This window comes from Mobula hypostoma, chromosome 1 (genome assembly GCF_963921235.1).
Source record: "Mobula hypostoma chromosome 1, sMobHyp1.1, whole genome shotgun sequence".
NCBI classification, from domain to species: Eukaryota; Metazoa; Chordata; class Chondrichthyes; order Myliobatiformes; family Myliobatidae; genus Mobula; species Mobula hypostoma.
This window is the reverse complement of record NC_086097.1, coordinates 244,638,638-244,656,676: the sequence shown is the minus strand read 5'-3', so window position 1 is coordinate 244,656,676 and position 18,039 is coordinate 244,638,638. Positions and strand designations below refer to the sequence as shown.

At 42.6% G+C, this 18,039-nt stretch overlaps 1 protein-coding gene across 28 annotated transcripts in view; it reads right to left on the bottom strand.

Moving 5' to 3' along the window:
- clasp2 (cytoplasmic linker associated protein 2) overlaps positions 1–13,936 on the bottom strand; it is a 354,796-nt gene extending 340,860 nt beyond the window's left edge. For 14 of the 28 annotated variants that reach the window (XM_063066439.1, XM_063066465.1, XM_063066479.1 and 11 more), the window contains exons 1-2: positions 13,165–13,935; positions 1,002–1,080 (exon numbers count right to left, since the gene is read on the bottom strand). In XM_063066439.1, coding sequence (XP_062922509.1) covers positions 1,002–1,080; positions 13,165–13,365 — 280 coding nt within the window. In that variant the 5' untranslated portion in view covers positions 13,366–13,935. Of the gene's footprint in view, positions 1–1,001; positions 1,081–13,164 lie in introns of all 28 variants that reach the window. The other 14 variants (XM_063066415.1, XM_063066422.1, XM_063066446.1 and 11 more) reach the window with 3 other exon arrangements.
- Between the last annotated feature and the right edge of the window lie 4,103 nt (positions 13,937–18,039).

The window sequence follows — 18,039 nt, the reverse complement described above, 5'->3', positions numbered from 1 at the left end:
CTGGGATCTCAAACTTCAAATAAGAGAAAATCTGCAGATGCTGGAACCCTTCATCAGGACTGGAAAGGAAGAGAAGTCAGAGTAAGAAGGTGTTTCTCTCTCTCTCTCTCTCTCACCTTAACCTCCCTCTGGGGCTCCTCACCCTTCCCTTTCTTCCATAGTCTTTTGTCCTCTCCCATCAGAAACCCCCCTTCTTCAGCCCTTTACCTCTTTTACCAATCAACTTTCCAGTTCTTCACCACCCCTCCACGGTTTCACCTATCATGTGCCACCCTGTACTACTTCCTCCCCTCCCCACACTTCTCTTCCTTTCCAGTCATGACGAAGTGTCTCAGCTTGAGCGGCATCCATAGATGCTGCCTAACCTGCTGAATTCCTCCAGAATTGTGTGGGTGTTGCTTTGGATTTCCAACGTCTGTAGATTCTCACGTTTATGGATTTAGTCATATTATAACTTGCATCACTGATGTCTTTGAGCCACCGACAAGGTCGCTCAAAGAGCACTGATGCATTCCAGAAGGTATCTGGTAAGAAACTGTACAAAAGGCTGACCAAGATATCCACCCAAGATGGAATAAATACCATTAATAGAAAGTGTTGCAGTTCATCCACCATCTTAGTCTGAATACATTCCACCAGTGTTACATTGAGAAATCCAAGACAAGTAACCCTATGTGAGCTCCAAATTCCCCTTCTGGGAAATCACAACTTGTAGAAATACCGTAATAAAAAAAACCTGGAATTTCCAACTCAAAAACACTTGAAAAAAATTGAAACAATTCCACAATATCATTGCAATAACCTGAATCCAATCAATCACTTCAATGCAATTTACGATGGTCAATAAATACTACCCTGCTGGTACCAAAAACAGGAATTTAGAAGGGCCATAAAGGTGTGTAGCATAAAATTAACTTTCATTACTGAATTTTATCAATGACCAACTCATTCCAACTGACATGAAAATATTAACAAATTCAAAGTCGAGGAGATTCACTCACATGTTCCGAAATGGGGTTTAAAACGATCTTTCATGCGATCGACAAGTGCTCTTATAATCTCTAGTCCAAGTAACGTTACCTGTAATAACAAAAAAACTGTTCAAGGACACAGTCATAGCTTTTGCTGTGCTTAATTAAGAATCTTTGATTATGTTTTACCTTTTGTTTCTTTTAGACAAATGAATAGATAAAAGCATTTTTATTTCATAGACAGTTTTACTCAAGTCAAAAAAAAGTAATGTGAAATGGTTGTGAGCTCAAGTTCTGTGTTCCATTTCAATCATCCATATTGTCGCACTACAGAACAAGTATTTCAGAAAGATTTCAGCCAACACTAACGGCTATTTCACATGCTATGTTTGAGTGGTTTGTGGAGCAAACTAGATGGGCCGAATAAACTAATTCCTCTCCTGAGTTATGGTCTTTCACTCGTGCTTGCTAGTCATAGTGAACTCAATCACAAATTATTGTGAATTATCCCATACACAAAAGTACTAATTTGATGCTTTAGAAAGCGATTTTAAGGTTAATGATGAAGGGCATCAGTGAGACTGATGAACCACTGAGGGGTGTGTTCCATCTCTCCTGTGCCAAGCACTCATGAAAATGGGGAAAATTTTGTACCTCATTTCTGTCTTAAGAGGTCACCTCTTATTTTTCAATCATAACCCCCTGTTCTAGATTCTTATTCAACAGGAACATTCTCTTGACATCCAACCAGTCAAGCTCTCTGGATCATACATGTTATATCTTGTAGCATCACAGCCCAGAACATCCTGACAGCATGAAGCACTGCCTCAAGGCAGTACTTACCATCAAGGATCCCCACCATCAATACTGCTATGATCAGACAGGAGGTACAAAAGGCTGAAGTTTCAAATGACCAGGTTTAAAAAAAAACTACCTTACTACAATCAAGTTCTTGATCAGACCTGCGCAACCCTAACCCTATGAAATATGAAATGATCAAAGTGCTCCTAAGCAATGGGCAACCTCTTGCACTTCTGTGCCTTTCTTTTTTGCACTCTTTTCCTCTCATTTCTTGTATATTCTGTGTGCTCTGGGCCTGGCCTGCTTTCATTGTATCGATACCTCACTACTTTGCTGATAATAAACCAACTTGAAGTTCATTCTAAACTTCAGTACATACAAGCCAAGCCTCGCTAACCTTTCTTCATAAGGCAACCAGCATATTCCAGGTGCCAGTCAAGTAAACTTTCTTTGAACTGCAATCAGCTGAAGCAATAAGGAAACAAATTGGTACACAGTATTGTGCATATTTGTTGCTCCTCTCTGCACATTGTGGCGTATCGGGCGGCAACCTTTGCTATTTCCTTAGCATTTGTCTGTTTTTAAGAGACCAAGTTGCTAGCTTGATGCTCAACCCAGCACGGATGGGAAGCATGCAAGGAGCTGGCAGGATTCAATCCGGAACCACTTGCCTCCAAGTCCGGTGCAGATGTCACTACACCACCAGCCAGCCAAGTATTGTGCACAGAACATTACAGCAAGGCACAGGCCCTATGACCCATGATGTTATGCCAACATTTAACCTACTCCAAGATCAATCTAACCCGTCTCTTTTGAATAGCCCTCAATGGATCTATCATCCTTGTGCCTAAGATTTTCTTTCAACAACTCTAATTTAGCTGCCTCTCCCACCATCCCTGGTAGGAAATTCAATGCATACACCACTGTGTGTAAAGAATTTAATTGACATCCCCCTGTTCTTTCCTTCAAGCACCTCAAAATTATGTGCCCTAATAAGCACACTGCCTTGCGGTTCTCATGGAGATTGTGGAGATGTTGACAATTTGACTGACTGGGGTCAGAAAGTGAAGAAACTGAAGATTCAATTGCTCAAGGAGGGATTGAAACCAAGGTATTAAAGCTTATTGATTAGTTTTGAGGGGATGATAATATTGAATGCTGAATTGTAGTTGATAAAGAGCATCCTGATGTGTGCACCTTTGCTGTCCTTGCGTTCCAGGGTTGAGTGAAGAGTCAAATGAAATGGCCAAGGATATAGATGACAATAATTTAGAGGGACATATGCTGGGAAATGGGATTAGATTGATTATACATCAGGTTGGAATAGGCAAGTACAAACAGAAAGACCTTTTTCTCTGCTGGACAAGAGTATTAAGACACTAATACTTTTAAAACATGGTATCAATGCTCAAGTCATTTCCAGCAAGAATTCCTCAGTCTTGCATTTCATTCTCTGTGTAACAGAGGAAAACATTTTTGCCATTTTAATCAATTATAGTGGCACACTAACTTGTACATGGACACCATCATTTAGTAGTGTAGTGCTGTCATCAATGCAGAATGTGCATCCAACTATCACTTATTGCCATGTCAGACAAGGTTAGAGCCATGGGAGTTGGTTACAAAATCAGCCTGGTAACAGAGAGAACTGAATGATGGTCAAGGGTTGTTGTTGTTGTGATTTGAAGCTTGTGATTAGTGTTAGGACCCTTACTGTGTGTTAGATACATTGCAGCAAATACAAATGTCAGAACTATAATTAGCAAGTTCACAGATGATTCATGGAAAACAGGTATTGGTGATACTGCCCAGGAGCATTGCAGGCTGCAAGATAAATAGCAGTGCAATGAAACACAGATTATATTCCTGACAAATGGGAGCAACAAGTTTTCAAATGTCTAAAAATGTGACCAACACCTTAAATGGTTGGGTCCCAAGAAATCTAGAGAAAAAGAAAGTCCTTGTGCAAAAATGCGAAGACCTCTGAAGGTGGCAACAATATCAGACTGGTGGCAATAGAGAATACTTGGTCAACTTGCAGTATTCATTGCCACTGATATCTGTGGAATCTAAGTCATTGGGTATATTTAAAGTGGAGGTTGACAGGTTCATGATCAAAAGGTAATAGGAAGAAGGCAGGAGAATAGGGTTGAGAGAGATAATAAATCAATCATGATTTGAGCAAAATTCTGCTCCTACAATACGCTCTAAGGTCTTTATTAGCTTAGACACTTAACACAAGTGAAGAGATATACATTATAATACAACTTCAAAACACTAAAAAGTGCCGCAGTAACTCAGGCAACGTCCACAGTAGACCAGATAAATCCGTAACCGAAGCTTTTTCTCTTCGTTTTAACCCTCTGTCCACACTAAAACGGCATTTTCATCCCCCAAAAACGGAGATTTTCAGAAACGGTCTCCAGAGTGAATAAGTCTGAAAACGCCTGATATGCGTTGTAGTGCGTACGGGGTAACCAGAGCTTTTTAAAACCGCTGTCATGACGTGTCGGAACAGATGGCGGCAGCGCGGCATTTCATTGTTTTCTTGAACGCACAACCTAACAATTTCAGAACAGACGGCAACGAGACTAAAGCCAGAAGAGTTGGAAATGTACTCACCAAATACCTTGACCCATAGCTTACTGAAAAAATAAGTATACTCACTTTGCCCTGTTTTCTGTCCTTGCTTGTATGAAGGTGGTTTACGTATTTATGCAAGTACTTCTCTGACAATAGATGTGTAACAGCCTAATGTAACATTGTATGGAAATACAAGATAACACTGGTGCAGACATGTTTTATACATTTAAAGTGCTTTATTAATGCAACAGCGTTAGTCAGTTTTTCAATGTTTGTCGTCAGCCAGGTCATACTGTCCGTGAACTCCCTGTCGGTTGCCTCCATACGCTCCATATTTGGGTTTTTTTTTTAAGTCCTCCTGCACGAGAGCCAAGAGCAATTCCTTTTAACTTTTTCTACTCTGTAACTGAACAAACACGCACCAAGTATACTGTTCCCTCTTCGCTTGTTTTCTGTGCGTCCTGCGCATGCCCAGTAGGAGATTCTGTTCTAATGTGGACGAAGGCATTTTGAAAAACGCTTGGTATGGACGCCTATCAGTTTTACGCGAAACCGGTGTTTTCAAAATTATCTGGTCTAGCGTGGACGTACTCTCAGTGGGTCAAGCAACATCTGCGGAGGCATAACAACTAAAAATAGTCAATGTTCCTGGTAAAGACTCTGATATCAACTTTCCCTTTCCCTCCACAGATACTGTTTGACTTTAGTTCCTTCAGCAGTTTATAGATGCTGGAATATGGAGCAAACAAAAATCCTTGGGTCTCCATATGCAAAACTTTGGTTACAACACAGCTACAGCACAGGACCCATATCCCTTGAAATTTTTTCATCCATATCCCTGCCAATGTATTACTTAGATGTATTTAATGTACTGGCCTCAATCACTTCCGCTGGTAGCTCTACGAAAGACTTCCATCATCCAGACCATGCCTCCTCTCACTACTACCATAGGGCAGGAGATGCAGAAGCCTTGTGTCCCATACCACGAGGTTCACAAACAGTTATTACCCTTCAACTGTCAGGCTCCTGAAGCAGCTTGGATCATCTCATTCACTGCAACTCTGAACTGATTACAACCTACAGATTCATCTCCAAAAGACTCTTTACAACCCATGCTCAGTATTATTTTTATTTGTACAGTAGTTTTTCTTTTGCATAGTGTTTGTCAGTCTTTGTCTTCTGATGTACAGTTTTTTGCAAAACCCCACTGCATTTCTTTTTTCAAGAAATCTCAAGGTAGTATATATAAACACACACAAAATGCTGGAGGAACTCAGCAGGTCAGGCAGCATCTAAGGAAATGAATAAGCAGTCAACGCTTCGGGCTGAGACTCTTCTTCAGGACCTGCATTTCCAGCATCTTCAAAATTTCTTGTGTTTAGGGTACCATACATGTACTTTGACAATACATTTATTTTGAACTTTACAACAGAAAATAAACCTATGGACCCATGTCTGAATATAGAGGAAACCAGAACATCTAGAGCAGGGATTCCCAACCTGGGATCATGAACCCTTTGCTTAATGGTATTGGTTGATGGCTTAAAAAAAATGGTTAGGAACTCCTGATCTAGAGGAAGTGCACATGAAAAACATGGAAGCTCCACATACAGCTTCAGGGTCAGGAATGAACCCACATCACTGGCAACAAACTGTTACCCTAATTTTGTCCAGCTCATTCCTTATAACACCATTCCTGTTGGCTAGGCCTGGCCCTACAGACTACCATTCTCTCACTTCACTTCTAACTATATATGGTTACAGATTCTGCAACCCACTTGGATCACAGGGGCACTATACAGATGAACACGGCACCAGATGCCTCCATCTCTCATGGTTGTGGGTTGTGGGTTGTGGCAAAGCTCTCTCCAACCCACTCTGCAACTGGATCATAGGAACGCACAATCCCAGCCCCTGCTTTACTCCCCTCACTCCTCATCTCATACAACTTTCTCATTGGTTTCATCTGACACTTACACCAGACTCACTTAACCTAATCCAAAAAACAAACTATTCTGTTTTATTAGCAGAAAATGTAACCAAACTAACACAATGGGTTACACAGCAGGTCACATTGGTTCTACAGTTAAAGATGTGAAGGGGTGTGGTATTGTTGTAATGTAGTCAAGTGAGAGACGGAACTTGGAAGGCATAAAAATTCATGATCTGCAAACAAAATAAACTTGATTAACAAGAATTTACTACACACTTTCTTCATTAGTCCAAGGCAGACACCATCCAACTTCTGCAATAGAAGCAAAGGTTGAGTACCGGTAAATTAACTCCATTACAGGAGAGAGCTTTTTGGAAGCAAGATGAAGATTTGCAGTGAGGAAGACCTGGAAGGTAGGCATGATTATATTGTTTGTCAAATGGTGTGAGAACAAGAGTCTCAACATGGATAGACAAAACGGTGATTTGTCTATCCATGCCTACCTTGGATAGGTAGGCATGGATAGGAAGGCACAGGTCAACCACTCTCCATTGCACATCAATGGAGAAAGTAAAAAGCACCAAGTTCCTTGGTGTGCACTAGGATCCACAACATCTCTTCACTAGTCAAGAAGGCATAGCAGCATCTACACTTTCTGAGGAGATGAAGGCATGCAAGGCTCCATTCTAATAACAGGAGCATCATCAAGAATATCCCGTCTGGCTGCATCATTGTGTGGTACGGAAGCTGCAAGAGATCAGACCACAAGACCCTACAGAGGATAGTAAAAACCATCGAGAGGATCACTGGTGTCTCCCTCCCCCTTATTTGTGACATTTATCAGGAGCTTTGCAGATGAAGGCCCCAAAACACCAGGGCTAGAACTGGCAGACTGGGAATGTTCTAATTTGCTTAGTATTTCATTTAAGTACATAACTTGTTACTCAGTTAAACACTACTTCGTCTTTTTATACCTTTTTAACTATTTCCAAGAAACCTCAGCTGTCCCAATTGGGCCAAAATGTTCTGGCCCCAATTAACTAGAATCCAAAGTATTTCGGTTGATGAGCTCTGTGTGACGTGTTCTGGGTGTACCATGCCCCCGTGCATATTTTTTTCAGTTTGTTGTATACATATACAGTCAGATGAGAGTAAATTTAAACTTTAATTGACCTTAGTTTAGACAATAATGGATCAGTTGATTAGAATTATAACATGAATGCAATATAGCAAAGAATTGCAACAAACTTCTTCTGGAGGTCAGCTGAATTGATGAATATTGAATATAATCTTTGAATTGACCAAGTTAAGGGAGGAATATGCGTATATACAGATATACACCTCAAATGTCAAAACCCATCTCAGGATCTGGGATCCACTGCTCCCATTGTTCTTCAGGGATTTGTCACACAATGAAAGTCTCATTTAACTCTATTCATCTCCATGGTATCTTTTACAACAGAGTATAATAGATTCCAATTAAATGGGACTCATCAGGACCAGTGCATTTTGCCTCAATTAAGCCGGTTTCATGAAAATAGTTTAAAAAATATTAAAGGCAATCTACCATTTATCTGAGTAACAAATTATGTATTTACATCAACTACAAAACAAATTAGAACACTACTGATACCTCAACTGCACTATAAACCTATTTCCTAACAGTTATCAACAAAGGAATTCATCCAGTGTACTTTTAATTCCCCTTAATGAATAAAATCAGCACAGACATCTACTGCAGATAACGAACTGCCTTCATACAATCCTTTCAACGACTGTATCCTCCAAACACATATAGCATTCAAGATTATTTTAAATCCTTCAAATCTATATACTACTAAAACTCTCATGCTCTGTCTGTCTGTTTGTGACCTCCAATTAGCACAAACAGTGCACTACAGCGGCACCTTTTTTGGCTAAATCGAAATAAAATGCGCTAACTTACAGAATGAAGGCTAAATTCAGGGTTATATATTAGTATAAAATTGCTCATTTGCCAAAAATCAACAGGCTGTCTTTCACCCGAGACCCGATCGGCCATCATGGAAATTGGGACGCCACAGCCCAACGCATACACATGGCAGCCTCAGCAGCGCCTCATGATGCTCACAGAACCGCTCCCACCTTCCATGGAGACCGCGACGCCACAGCCCCAAGCATGCGCACGGCCAGCCTTAGCAGCTTGGAGGCTTTGGTGTTACTGCTTCCTATCTTCTATCAAGCATTAAGGTAAAAATATATGGATAGCCTAATTATGCCGCATGGAAAGAAAAGGGGGACATTAGGGTCAAGAGGTGACTCCAAACGTCGTCGGGAAGTGGCAAGGAGTGGGAGAGAACAACAATCGGATGAGGCCAGGGCCGCATGACTCTAGGATCAAAGAGTCAGGACAAAAAAGATGAGAGAAGACGAGACAGAGCAGGACAGGCATGCACGTCTTCAAAATGACAACAATAGGCACAGACGGAGGAGAGAACAAGAATCCAATCAGAACAGGGCCGCACAACTCCAGGATCAGAGAACAAATGGTAGAAGAGATGAAGAGACGAAGAATGGAAGGGCTGCGCATCTCCAGAATGACAAAAACAGGCAGAGGAGGAGGAGAGAGGAAGAGACAGAGGAGAAAGGAAGAGACAAAAGATCAACTCAAGAATATGCGGCACACAGTAATTATTGCAAGAGCTGCTGAGGACGACAATGGCCGCTTTCAACGACAATACCTCGACAGAGAAAGAGCAAGGCAAAATGCACAACTCGCATGCCATCACATTTGGTGTTGGTTCGATGACCAGAGTATGCCCTCACTGTCGTGCCTTCCTATTCACTGGAGAAACCACACATTTCTGCTGTATGAAGGGAAAGGTCAGGATAGGCAATTTGCAGCCTCTACCTAATGAACTCCTCAATTTGTACAGCAATGATGAACCTATTGCAAACGAGTTCAGGAAGAACATCAGACAATACAATTGCCTCTTCCAAATGACATCCTTTGGTGCCAAAGAAGTCATTCCAACTAGGAATTGATGGAATCCTTCTGTGATTATTCAAGGCCAAATCCATCATTACATCGGACAGTTAATTGCACACCCGACCAGCAAGCCCGATTCCTTCAAATTTACTTCATGGATATTTAATTTTCATTCTGGTCACGTATTTGTCTTGTTATGCATCTTTCTTCTTCAATAAGCTCAGTTTTTCTTCTTTAATTTCCAAATGAAAGAGATAGCAATAGCATTCAGGAAAATTTAATGTTCATTCTGTTCACATCAGACTGCACTACCCTCCTTTCAAAGGGTGCCCCAACGGGTCACCTGTTGTCTAGTTTTTCATAATTCCTAACTTGTTGAAGTAGAGAAAATCTTTTATTTTCACTGCTGGTCTTTTCGAGCATCTCAGAGCCTGAATGCTTGAAACTGCAGTGAGCAGTGCAGTTCCAAATTGTCTTACTGCTTATTTCTCACCAACTATCAGTGACAAAAAACACTGCTGTTTGAACACAAACACATGCAACTGATGCTATTTAAAAACTGTTCACTCAAAGCATGGTGTAGTATCTAATGGTCACAGAAGTGCACGTGACTGACACTGATTGAAACTTCAGCAACATCTCCTGTACCAAATAACTGAAGCGAATCCTGGCCACGACCTTGATTAGTTTTTGTTCTTTAAGAGTTGTCCCCAATAAACAGCTGTCCTAATTACATTAATGCTCCAATTAACCAGAACCCACCGTACTTAAAACCCATGACTTCTTAAAAACTGATCACTGGGAGATCAGACAAAAAGGAGGATAACAAAGGTTGCTGTTGGTCCTATCGGATATCCCTTTTCTGCAAAATAACCCCAATTATGACACCCAGACCCTCTCAGATGCTCTCTTCCCAAATAAGGGAGGCAAGATTGTAATTTACACCAGAACTAGTATGCTGCCACATCTTAGTACCTCAGCTGTGATCATCTCCTTCGGAGACCTTTAACTTTTTCCAATTGTCAAATGGCCTTTTCAATCTCATGATATGTTGTGGCAGAAACACATGTTACATCATAATATGGAGTTATGGTCACTCAAGCAAACACTATAAGACAAAGGAGCAGAATTAGGCCATTCAGCTCATCGAGTCTGCTTCGCCATTCCACCATGGCTGATTTATTATCCCTCTCAACATTCTCTTGTCTTTTCCCTGTAACCTGAGACACCCTCACTCATCAAGAAACCATCAACCTCCGCTTTGCATATACTCAATGTCTTGGCCTTCACAGCCATCTGTGGCAATGATTTCCATAGATTAACCAGCCACTGTCTAAAGAAATTACTCCTCGTTGCTCCTTTAAAGGGACATCCTTCTATTCTGAAGTTGTGCCTCATCCAAAAAAGACTTTTAAAGTGATCCTTCCGGTCTACCTTTCCCTCTCTTCTTGGGAAATTTTCCACTTGTGGATCTTTGTCCTTGACCAATTGACGAATGCATGCTGTAACCACAATACGCGCTTGTTCCTTCAACTACCTATTAGGTTATGAACTTTGCTGATAAGCTTCACCTTCGGCGTTACAGTAGATCTAATCTGCCTCAAGAAGAGAAAGAAAAAAATCACTTGTTATTATTTAACTGATTCAAAAAGTTGCTATTCCAAGGAGACAACCCCTCCCACAATGTCAAATTTCTGCTTATTTTAAAAATTCCCCCCTCTCCATTAACCCATATTTCTTGATTACTTTCAATTATTATACACATGGCCTCTGCCAACACATCACTTCAATCAAACAGGTATCCCTATTGATTCGTAGTGTTGAGTTATTTTGTTCAGGAAATCTCATCATTCTCTCAAACTCCACTGATAACAAGGCTGATATTAAGAATATTGTCAAGCCACAGGTCACTAACATCTCTGATTACTCTAGTACAGGGTTCCCAACTTGGGCTCCACAGACTCCTCGGTTAACGTTTGGGGTTCATGGCATAAAAAGAGTTGAGAATCCCTGCTAACAGCAATCCATTGTTATTCCTCTCGGCACCTTGTGGTGCTTTGGGCCACCTTGCCATTTCTTTAGCATCTTTTGACTATTTTTTTTTAAATGAAGCCAAGTTGCTAGCTGGACACTCAGCCAAGCACGGATGGTTAAGCATGCAAGCAGCCTGCCGGTGCTGATGCCACTACACCACCGGCCAGCTACAGCAATCCATGTTGTAATATGAAACATACCATATACCAAAATTATTTGAATCTCCAAAACTACAAATCTTGTCAAAGAGATTTTTCGTTAGCATTACAATAAACATATAATAAACATTGTATCAAGGAAGCAATTTGAAGAACTTGTTTTAAAATATTTAACATTTCTACTGTAATGTTTATAAAAATTTCAAAATTACATGTGGCAACAATCAAACACAAGCAGTGGCTTTCTGTTAGCCTTAAAATAGAGTTCCAAGGAAAGCAGTCTGGGCTTCAACAGACTCAGCTGGATTCTGCATCTTAAGATTAGCTGGTCACTTTGCTCTATATTTGGGCTCCAGGGTATCACTTTTCATCCACAGTCTATACACAGCATTAAGATTTATCTTGAAAACTTTCACCACAGCATTGAGTAGCCACCATCCAGGCCATGCTCTCTTCTTGCTGCCGCCATCAGGAAGGAAGTACAGAAGCCTCAACTTCCACACTACCAGGTTCAGGAACAGTTAATACCCTTCAACTATCAAATTCTGAGGGGTTAACTTCACTCACCTCAACATTGAACTGACTGCATCATCTATGGGCTAACTCTTAAGGATACAACTCATGTTCTCGATATTTATTGCTTATTATTAATTTCTTTTTTACTTGCACAGATTGTTGTCCTTTGTGCATAGGTTGTTTTACCTTTGCCATATGCAGTTTTTCACGGATTCTGTTTCTTTGTATTTACTGTGAAAGCCCACAAGAAAATGATTCTAAGGGCTGAATATGAAGTTTGATAATAAATTTACTTTGAACGCAAGTTCAATGAACCTGGGAAAACATTTTATACACAGATAGCAAGTCTGTCCTTTTAATTGCGCTAACGGCGAAACTAAAAACGACCTCACTCTGTTGCAGCGTTAATGCAGTATTTGGTGACACAACTTGGCTATACTCATCACAAGATACTCCAACAATTGCACAGCAGGGACACATGCTCTTGTAGGCTCTTCTATCGTTTTCCCCCAATACACCAGGAATTCAAAAGTTAAAACTCGATAATCCAAAAATGTGACATTTCAAATTCAGAACGCCACCCAGCCTGTCTGCAAACAGAATGACCCAACTTAACCCACCTCATAAAACGAGGTCTCTGAACATAATAGTGTCAATAAATCCTGAACTTTCAAACTATCTATAGAACACATTACAGCATTGTTTAGGCTCTGTGCCCCACAATGTTGTGCCCACCTTTTAATCAATCTAGCCTTTCCCTCCCACGTAACTCTCTTTTTTATCGTCTATTTTCCTATCCAAGTCTTTAAAAATGTCCCGAAAGTATCTGCCTCCAACAGCACCCCTAGAAGTACGGTCCAGGCACCTATCTCTCACCTTCACCTCCCCCCCCCCAATACTTTCCTCCAATCTCTTTAAAGTTATGCCCCTCGTATTTATGCTCTCAACGTCCCTGCCTCATTCATGCATCCTCCCGACCCGCTTCCGCAAATCTCCGCCTCTCACTCTCACACGCTGATGAAATGTACTGCTGCGGGCAATTACTCCCACTAACACAACTCCCAGAAGAGGTTACACCCAGCGCCACGCAAAACTCAATCCTTCTGCAGAATATGGGGTCAAACCGGGGGGGAAATGGGTCAATCTCCAAAAGGGATATAGCCTCGGCAACTTGCCCAGGGTTTCTTCATCACTCCTTACCTTGAAGTTGCTGGCGTTTAGCCATCCTGTTAGCTCGTCAACGACGCTATCCAGCTTTCGTTTGTGATCGTGATCCACCTCGCTGGACCTCCTTGGGTCGCTCAGGTAATCGATCAGCTCCTGGCCGACCTGCAGCCGCCGGCTGACGTCCTTCTGCGCCACCTGCTCCGAGAAGTACTCCAGGCCGCTCTCGGACTCCATTGGGCCTCCGGAGATTGTGTGGGGGGGGGTGCTAAAACAGGCCAGTCAGGGCAGTTGGGGCTAAAATAGTCCAGCCAGGGCACTAGGGGCTGAAACGGGCCAGCCAGGGCAAAAGAGGCGGGGGCTAAATCAGGATGGGGCACGGAGGGGGTCTAAAACAGGCCGGGGTAAGGGGGAAGGGGGAGTCTAAAACAGGCCGGAGCTACTTCGTAAGTTGCACCGCCCGATCCCACCCCCCTTTTTGGGGTAGACACTCCCAACTCCTTTCCCAGAGAAGGGCCGCCGGGCTTGTGTGGCCCTTCCCCGCCGGTCAGACGGCGAGCCCCCGGGAAGGAGGGGGGTGTGGGGGCGGAACCCAGACGACACTTTCCACACTCCGTCTGGTTCCCCTTTAAGCGAAGCAGCAACAACCTCCTCCCCTTCGACTCCGTAATCCGCCGCGAGAACTAATTATAAATGAAGCAAAACGATCGCGTCGGTGACAAGCCGCCCGCCCCACACGTCTGTCTGTCCCTCCCTTTTCCCCTGCCTGCCGCCCGCCCGCCAGCCAGCCAGCGAGGCGACCGGGACAGGCCGGTCCGGGCGCATGCGCAGTCATCGTGACGTGCGTTCGCCGGCGGCGCCCCCTTTGAAAGTTAACGAAGGGTTCGCGAGCGCCGAGCTGTCTCCGACGATAAAAAAAAACAAAAGAGAACAGCAGCGGTACTTTAATCCACCGGCATTCGGCGCCACGTTGATCTAGAACCAGCCATTATTTTTAAAAGCCCCGCAGAGGTGTTGCTCGCGAGCCGTTGTCCTGGTGGATATCTCGCGAGAGCGTTTACGGCCATGGAAACAGTATCCAGGAAACTCGCTGGGGACAAGGTCGGCTGCTCTGGCGGTAACTTGGAATCAGGTTGATTATCACCAACTTACATGGCGTCAAATTCGTTGTTTTTCGGCAGCAACATAGTGCAAAGCTAGCCATTGACTTCATTAAGCGTTTTGTGGAGAGGGGACTTGAGGGGTGGAAAGGACATGGTGGGCCGAAGTGTCCAAAGGTCCGTCTGTGCAACCGGATCCTTGAGTTCCAAAACAGCAGTAAGGATAGGCAGCAACACAATCCGTCACGGTTATCCTCAACACCGGTGCCCACAAACTGCACCCTTCACCCCCTACTTTATATACTCACGACTGTTCTAACTCCAAAAGTTTGCAGATGAGGCCACCATAGTGAGCCGGAGTAGAGGAAGTTAATAGAGAGCCTAGTGACATTGTATCATTAAAAGAACCTTAATGTCAGCAAAACAAAAGAGCTGCTCATTGATTTTTTTTCAGGAAGGGAGGGGTAATTGTACATGCTCCCGTTTGCATCAGAGATGCTGAGGTTGAGAGGGTTGAGAATTTCAGGTTTCCATGAATTAAATCACTAATCGCCATTGTTACGTCCTGGTCCATGGCCAACAAAGCTCTACTTCCTCGGGAAGCTAAAGAAACTTGGTATACCGACCCTCACCATTTTTTCTTGATACACCATTTAAAGCAGCCTATCCAGATGCATCATGGCTTGGTATGGCAACTGCTATGCATATGACTACAGGAATCTACAGAGCGTTGGGGACACAGCTCGAAGTTCAAATTACATTTACTATCAAAGTATGTATAATTATACTACCTCGAGATTCGTCTCCTAACCGACAGCCATGAAACAAAGAAACCATAAAAAACACCCAATGTGCAAGGAAAAAACTAATCACACAAACAATAAATGCAGCAAATAGTGTTCTGAACTGAAGTCCACAGAGAGTCCTTAGTTCAAACCCTTATTTCAGCGCAAAGCTGAGTGAACCTCGTGGAGCAGCAAGCTAAACTGGCCCATCTCTTGCCTCAGGCCCAGCACATCATGTAAACCAGCCTCGTCTCCATAGACCCTGTCTACTCTTTTTACAGCCTGGGTAAAGCAGCCAACATAATCAAAGACCCCGCCCACTCAAGACATTCTCTCTCCTCTCCCCCTCCCATCAGGCAGAAGATACAAAAGCCTGAAGGCAGATACCACCGGACTCGAGGTCTGCTTCTTTGTCACTGTTACAAAACTATTGAATAGTCATCTCGTACAATGGAATAGACTCTTGACCTTTCAATCTACTTCATTATAATCTTTCACGGTACTGACTACCTGCACCTCACTTTCTCGTTAAAACACTGTATTCTTCATTCTGTTATTATTTTCTCTTGTTCTATATCAATGCATTATTGTAATGAATTGATCTGTACAAACAGTATGCAATACAAGTTCTTCATTGTATCTCACTTCATGTGACGCTAAACCAATTTCCAAATTAAACAGTAGGCACAACAAGGTAGTATTCATGCGCCATTCAGAAATCTGATGTCGGAGGGAAAGAAGCTGTTTCTGAATCATTAAGTGTGTGTCTTCAGGCTCCTGTACCTGTACCTCCTCTCCAATGGTAGTAATGAAAAAAGGACATGTTCCAGATGGTAAGGGTCCTTGGCCTTGGATGCTGCCTACCTTTTGAAGATATCCCTAATGGTGGGGATGGTTGTGCCCCGACGGATCTGACTGATCTATAACCCTCTGCAATCAAAGTTCAAAGTAAGTGTTATTATCAAAGTACTTTCCTCACCCTCACAATACACAACCCTGAGAGTCACTTTCCTGTAGGCATATCCAGCAAATCTATAGAATGGGGTCAATTAGAGATCAACAAGAGTGCAGAAGACAACAAACTGTGCAAATGCAAATATCTCTTAAGATCTTGAGCATTGGATGCTATGCATATTTGAACATTTAAAAGGCACCGTTCCTGCAATACCCCAAGTCCGCTATTCCGACCCTACTCTCTTTTGCTTCACACTTTGCCATAAAACCGCAGGAAGTATAACACCTGTACTTTCACTTCTCCTTTCCTTGTCAGTGCAGGGTCACCTTACAGAAGCCATGATAATTCACACACACTTCTTCCAATCTGATGTAGTGCATCCAGTGCTCCCAATATGGTGTCCACACATTGGTACATTGAGCTATTATCAGAATCAGGATTATTATCACTGACTTAGGTCATGAAATTTGTTGTTATACATCAGCAGTACAGTGCAATGTAAAAAAATACAAAATAAATATTTAAAAAATAAGAAATATTAAAGTATAAAAGATAAATGAGTAATGCAACAAGAGAGTAAAATATGAGATAATGATACTGAATGGACACCATGATAAATACATAATAAAAACTGTAAAGTACTGTAACGTTGAGTGCTCTCGAGTCGTCGTTGACTCATGGCGACCTTATCAATAGTGTAGTTGTCCATAGGGTTTTTGTGGCAAGATAGGGAAGTAAATTACCAGGCCTTTCTTCCACCCAGGTACTGCTGCTGCCCATGCTGGGACCCAGCTGGATTCGAACTCAGGACCAACGACCTCGAAGTCCCGTGCTGATGGTACTACACCACTGGCCGGCCCATATATAACTGAATTTAGATTGGGTGGTTTATTCTTGTAAATAGTTTTTTTATTATGAATAAGTTTATTTGGGTTAAAAAAAAGTCACCCAATCTAAATTCAGTTATATAACTGAACTTGTATACTGTTGTATAACTAAACCCCATGGTCTACAAATGCAAAAATGGAAAGGGTTTAGTGTTAAATTACCAACAGCATATTGCCATTCATGTAGTCCCCTGGGGTGGTAATTGAAAGGATTCATCACCCATCCCTGCCCAGTAATGGAAGAACACTATACTGTGGTCATCCCCCTCTGAACCTTTGAAGTGGCTGTATCGAGATTCAGTGTGTCCCCACTCCTGCCACCTGGAATGTGCCAGTCAGCAGCATTCTTCCACAGACATCTCAATGTGCTAACAGACCAACAAGTTTCAGGCAGTCCCAAGTGTGCCTTTCAACGAGGTGATGATCTGCCGACAGCACTTGATGCCCATCTCTAAGTGTGTCCCTGGTCACCACTGAGTGTGCCCATAGGTAAGAGAGTCCTCTGCCAAGCTACTGCTCAGGATAACACAGGGTCTTGCGTCTTTCTCCACAGCCTCTTTCTGAATGCTGAGTCTGCAAAGAGATGAACAACTGATCCCCACTACAATCCTCCTGGAGGCAGCCTGCACGAGAAGTGATATTCCGGGCATGCAGAAAGGATCTCACTGGAAGGATCCCTCTCACCACCAGTCAAGCAAAGACTTGGTGCCTGTTGGTGCAATCTGGTGATGAGGCATTCTGCCAGATGGTCTGGACAGTTTGCTCAGGGAACCACCCCAACCTATCCATTAACTCCTTCTCTTGCAGCGTCTGCAGGATGTGCCATACTGACCACTGCCTGCTGGACATGTGGTCAAAGGTGTTGATCTGGAAGAACTTTCCCAGTAAGGAAAGGTAGTGCAATACGGTCTAGATTGGGTGATTGCTTTGTGGAACACTTACGCTCAGTCTGGAGAAATTACTCTGGATGTCTGTCACTTTAATTCAACATTCCATATCCACCCTGACAAACCGTCTGTGAATTCTGTACAAGCCTGAGGGGCTTCTATCTGAGGAAGTCACACACATTACCGGTCATGATCATTATTATGTCCCACGTTGTATGATATCGGCAATCATGCTCTATGACTGTGATTGTTCTTGGCAATTTTTTCTACAGAAGGGGTTTGCCATTATCTTTTTCT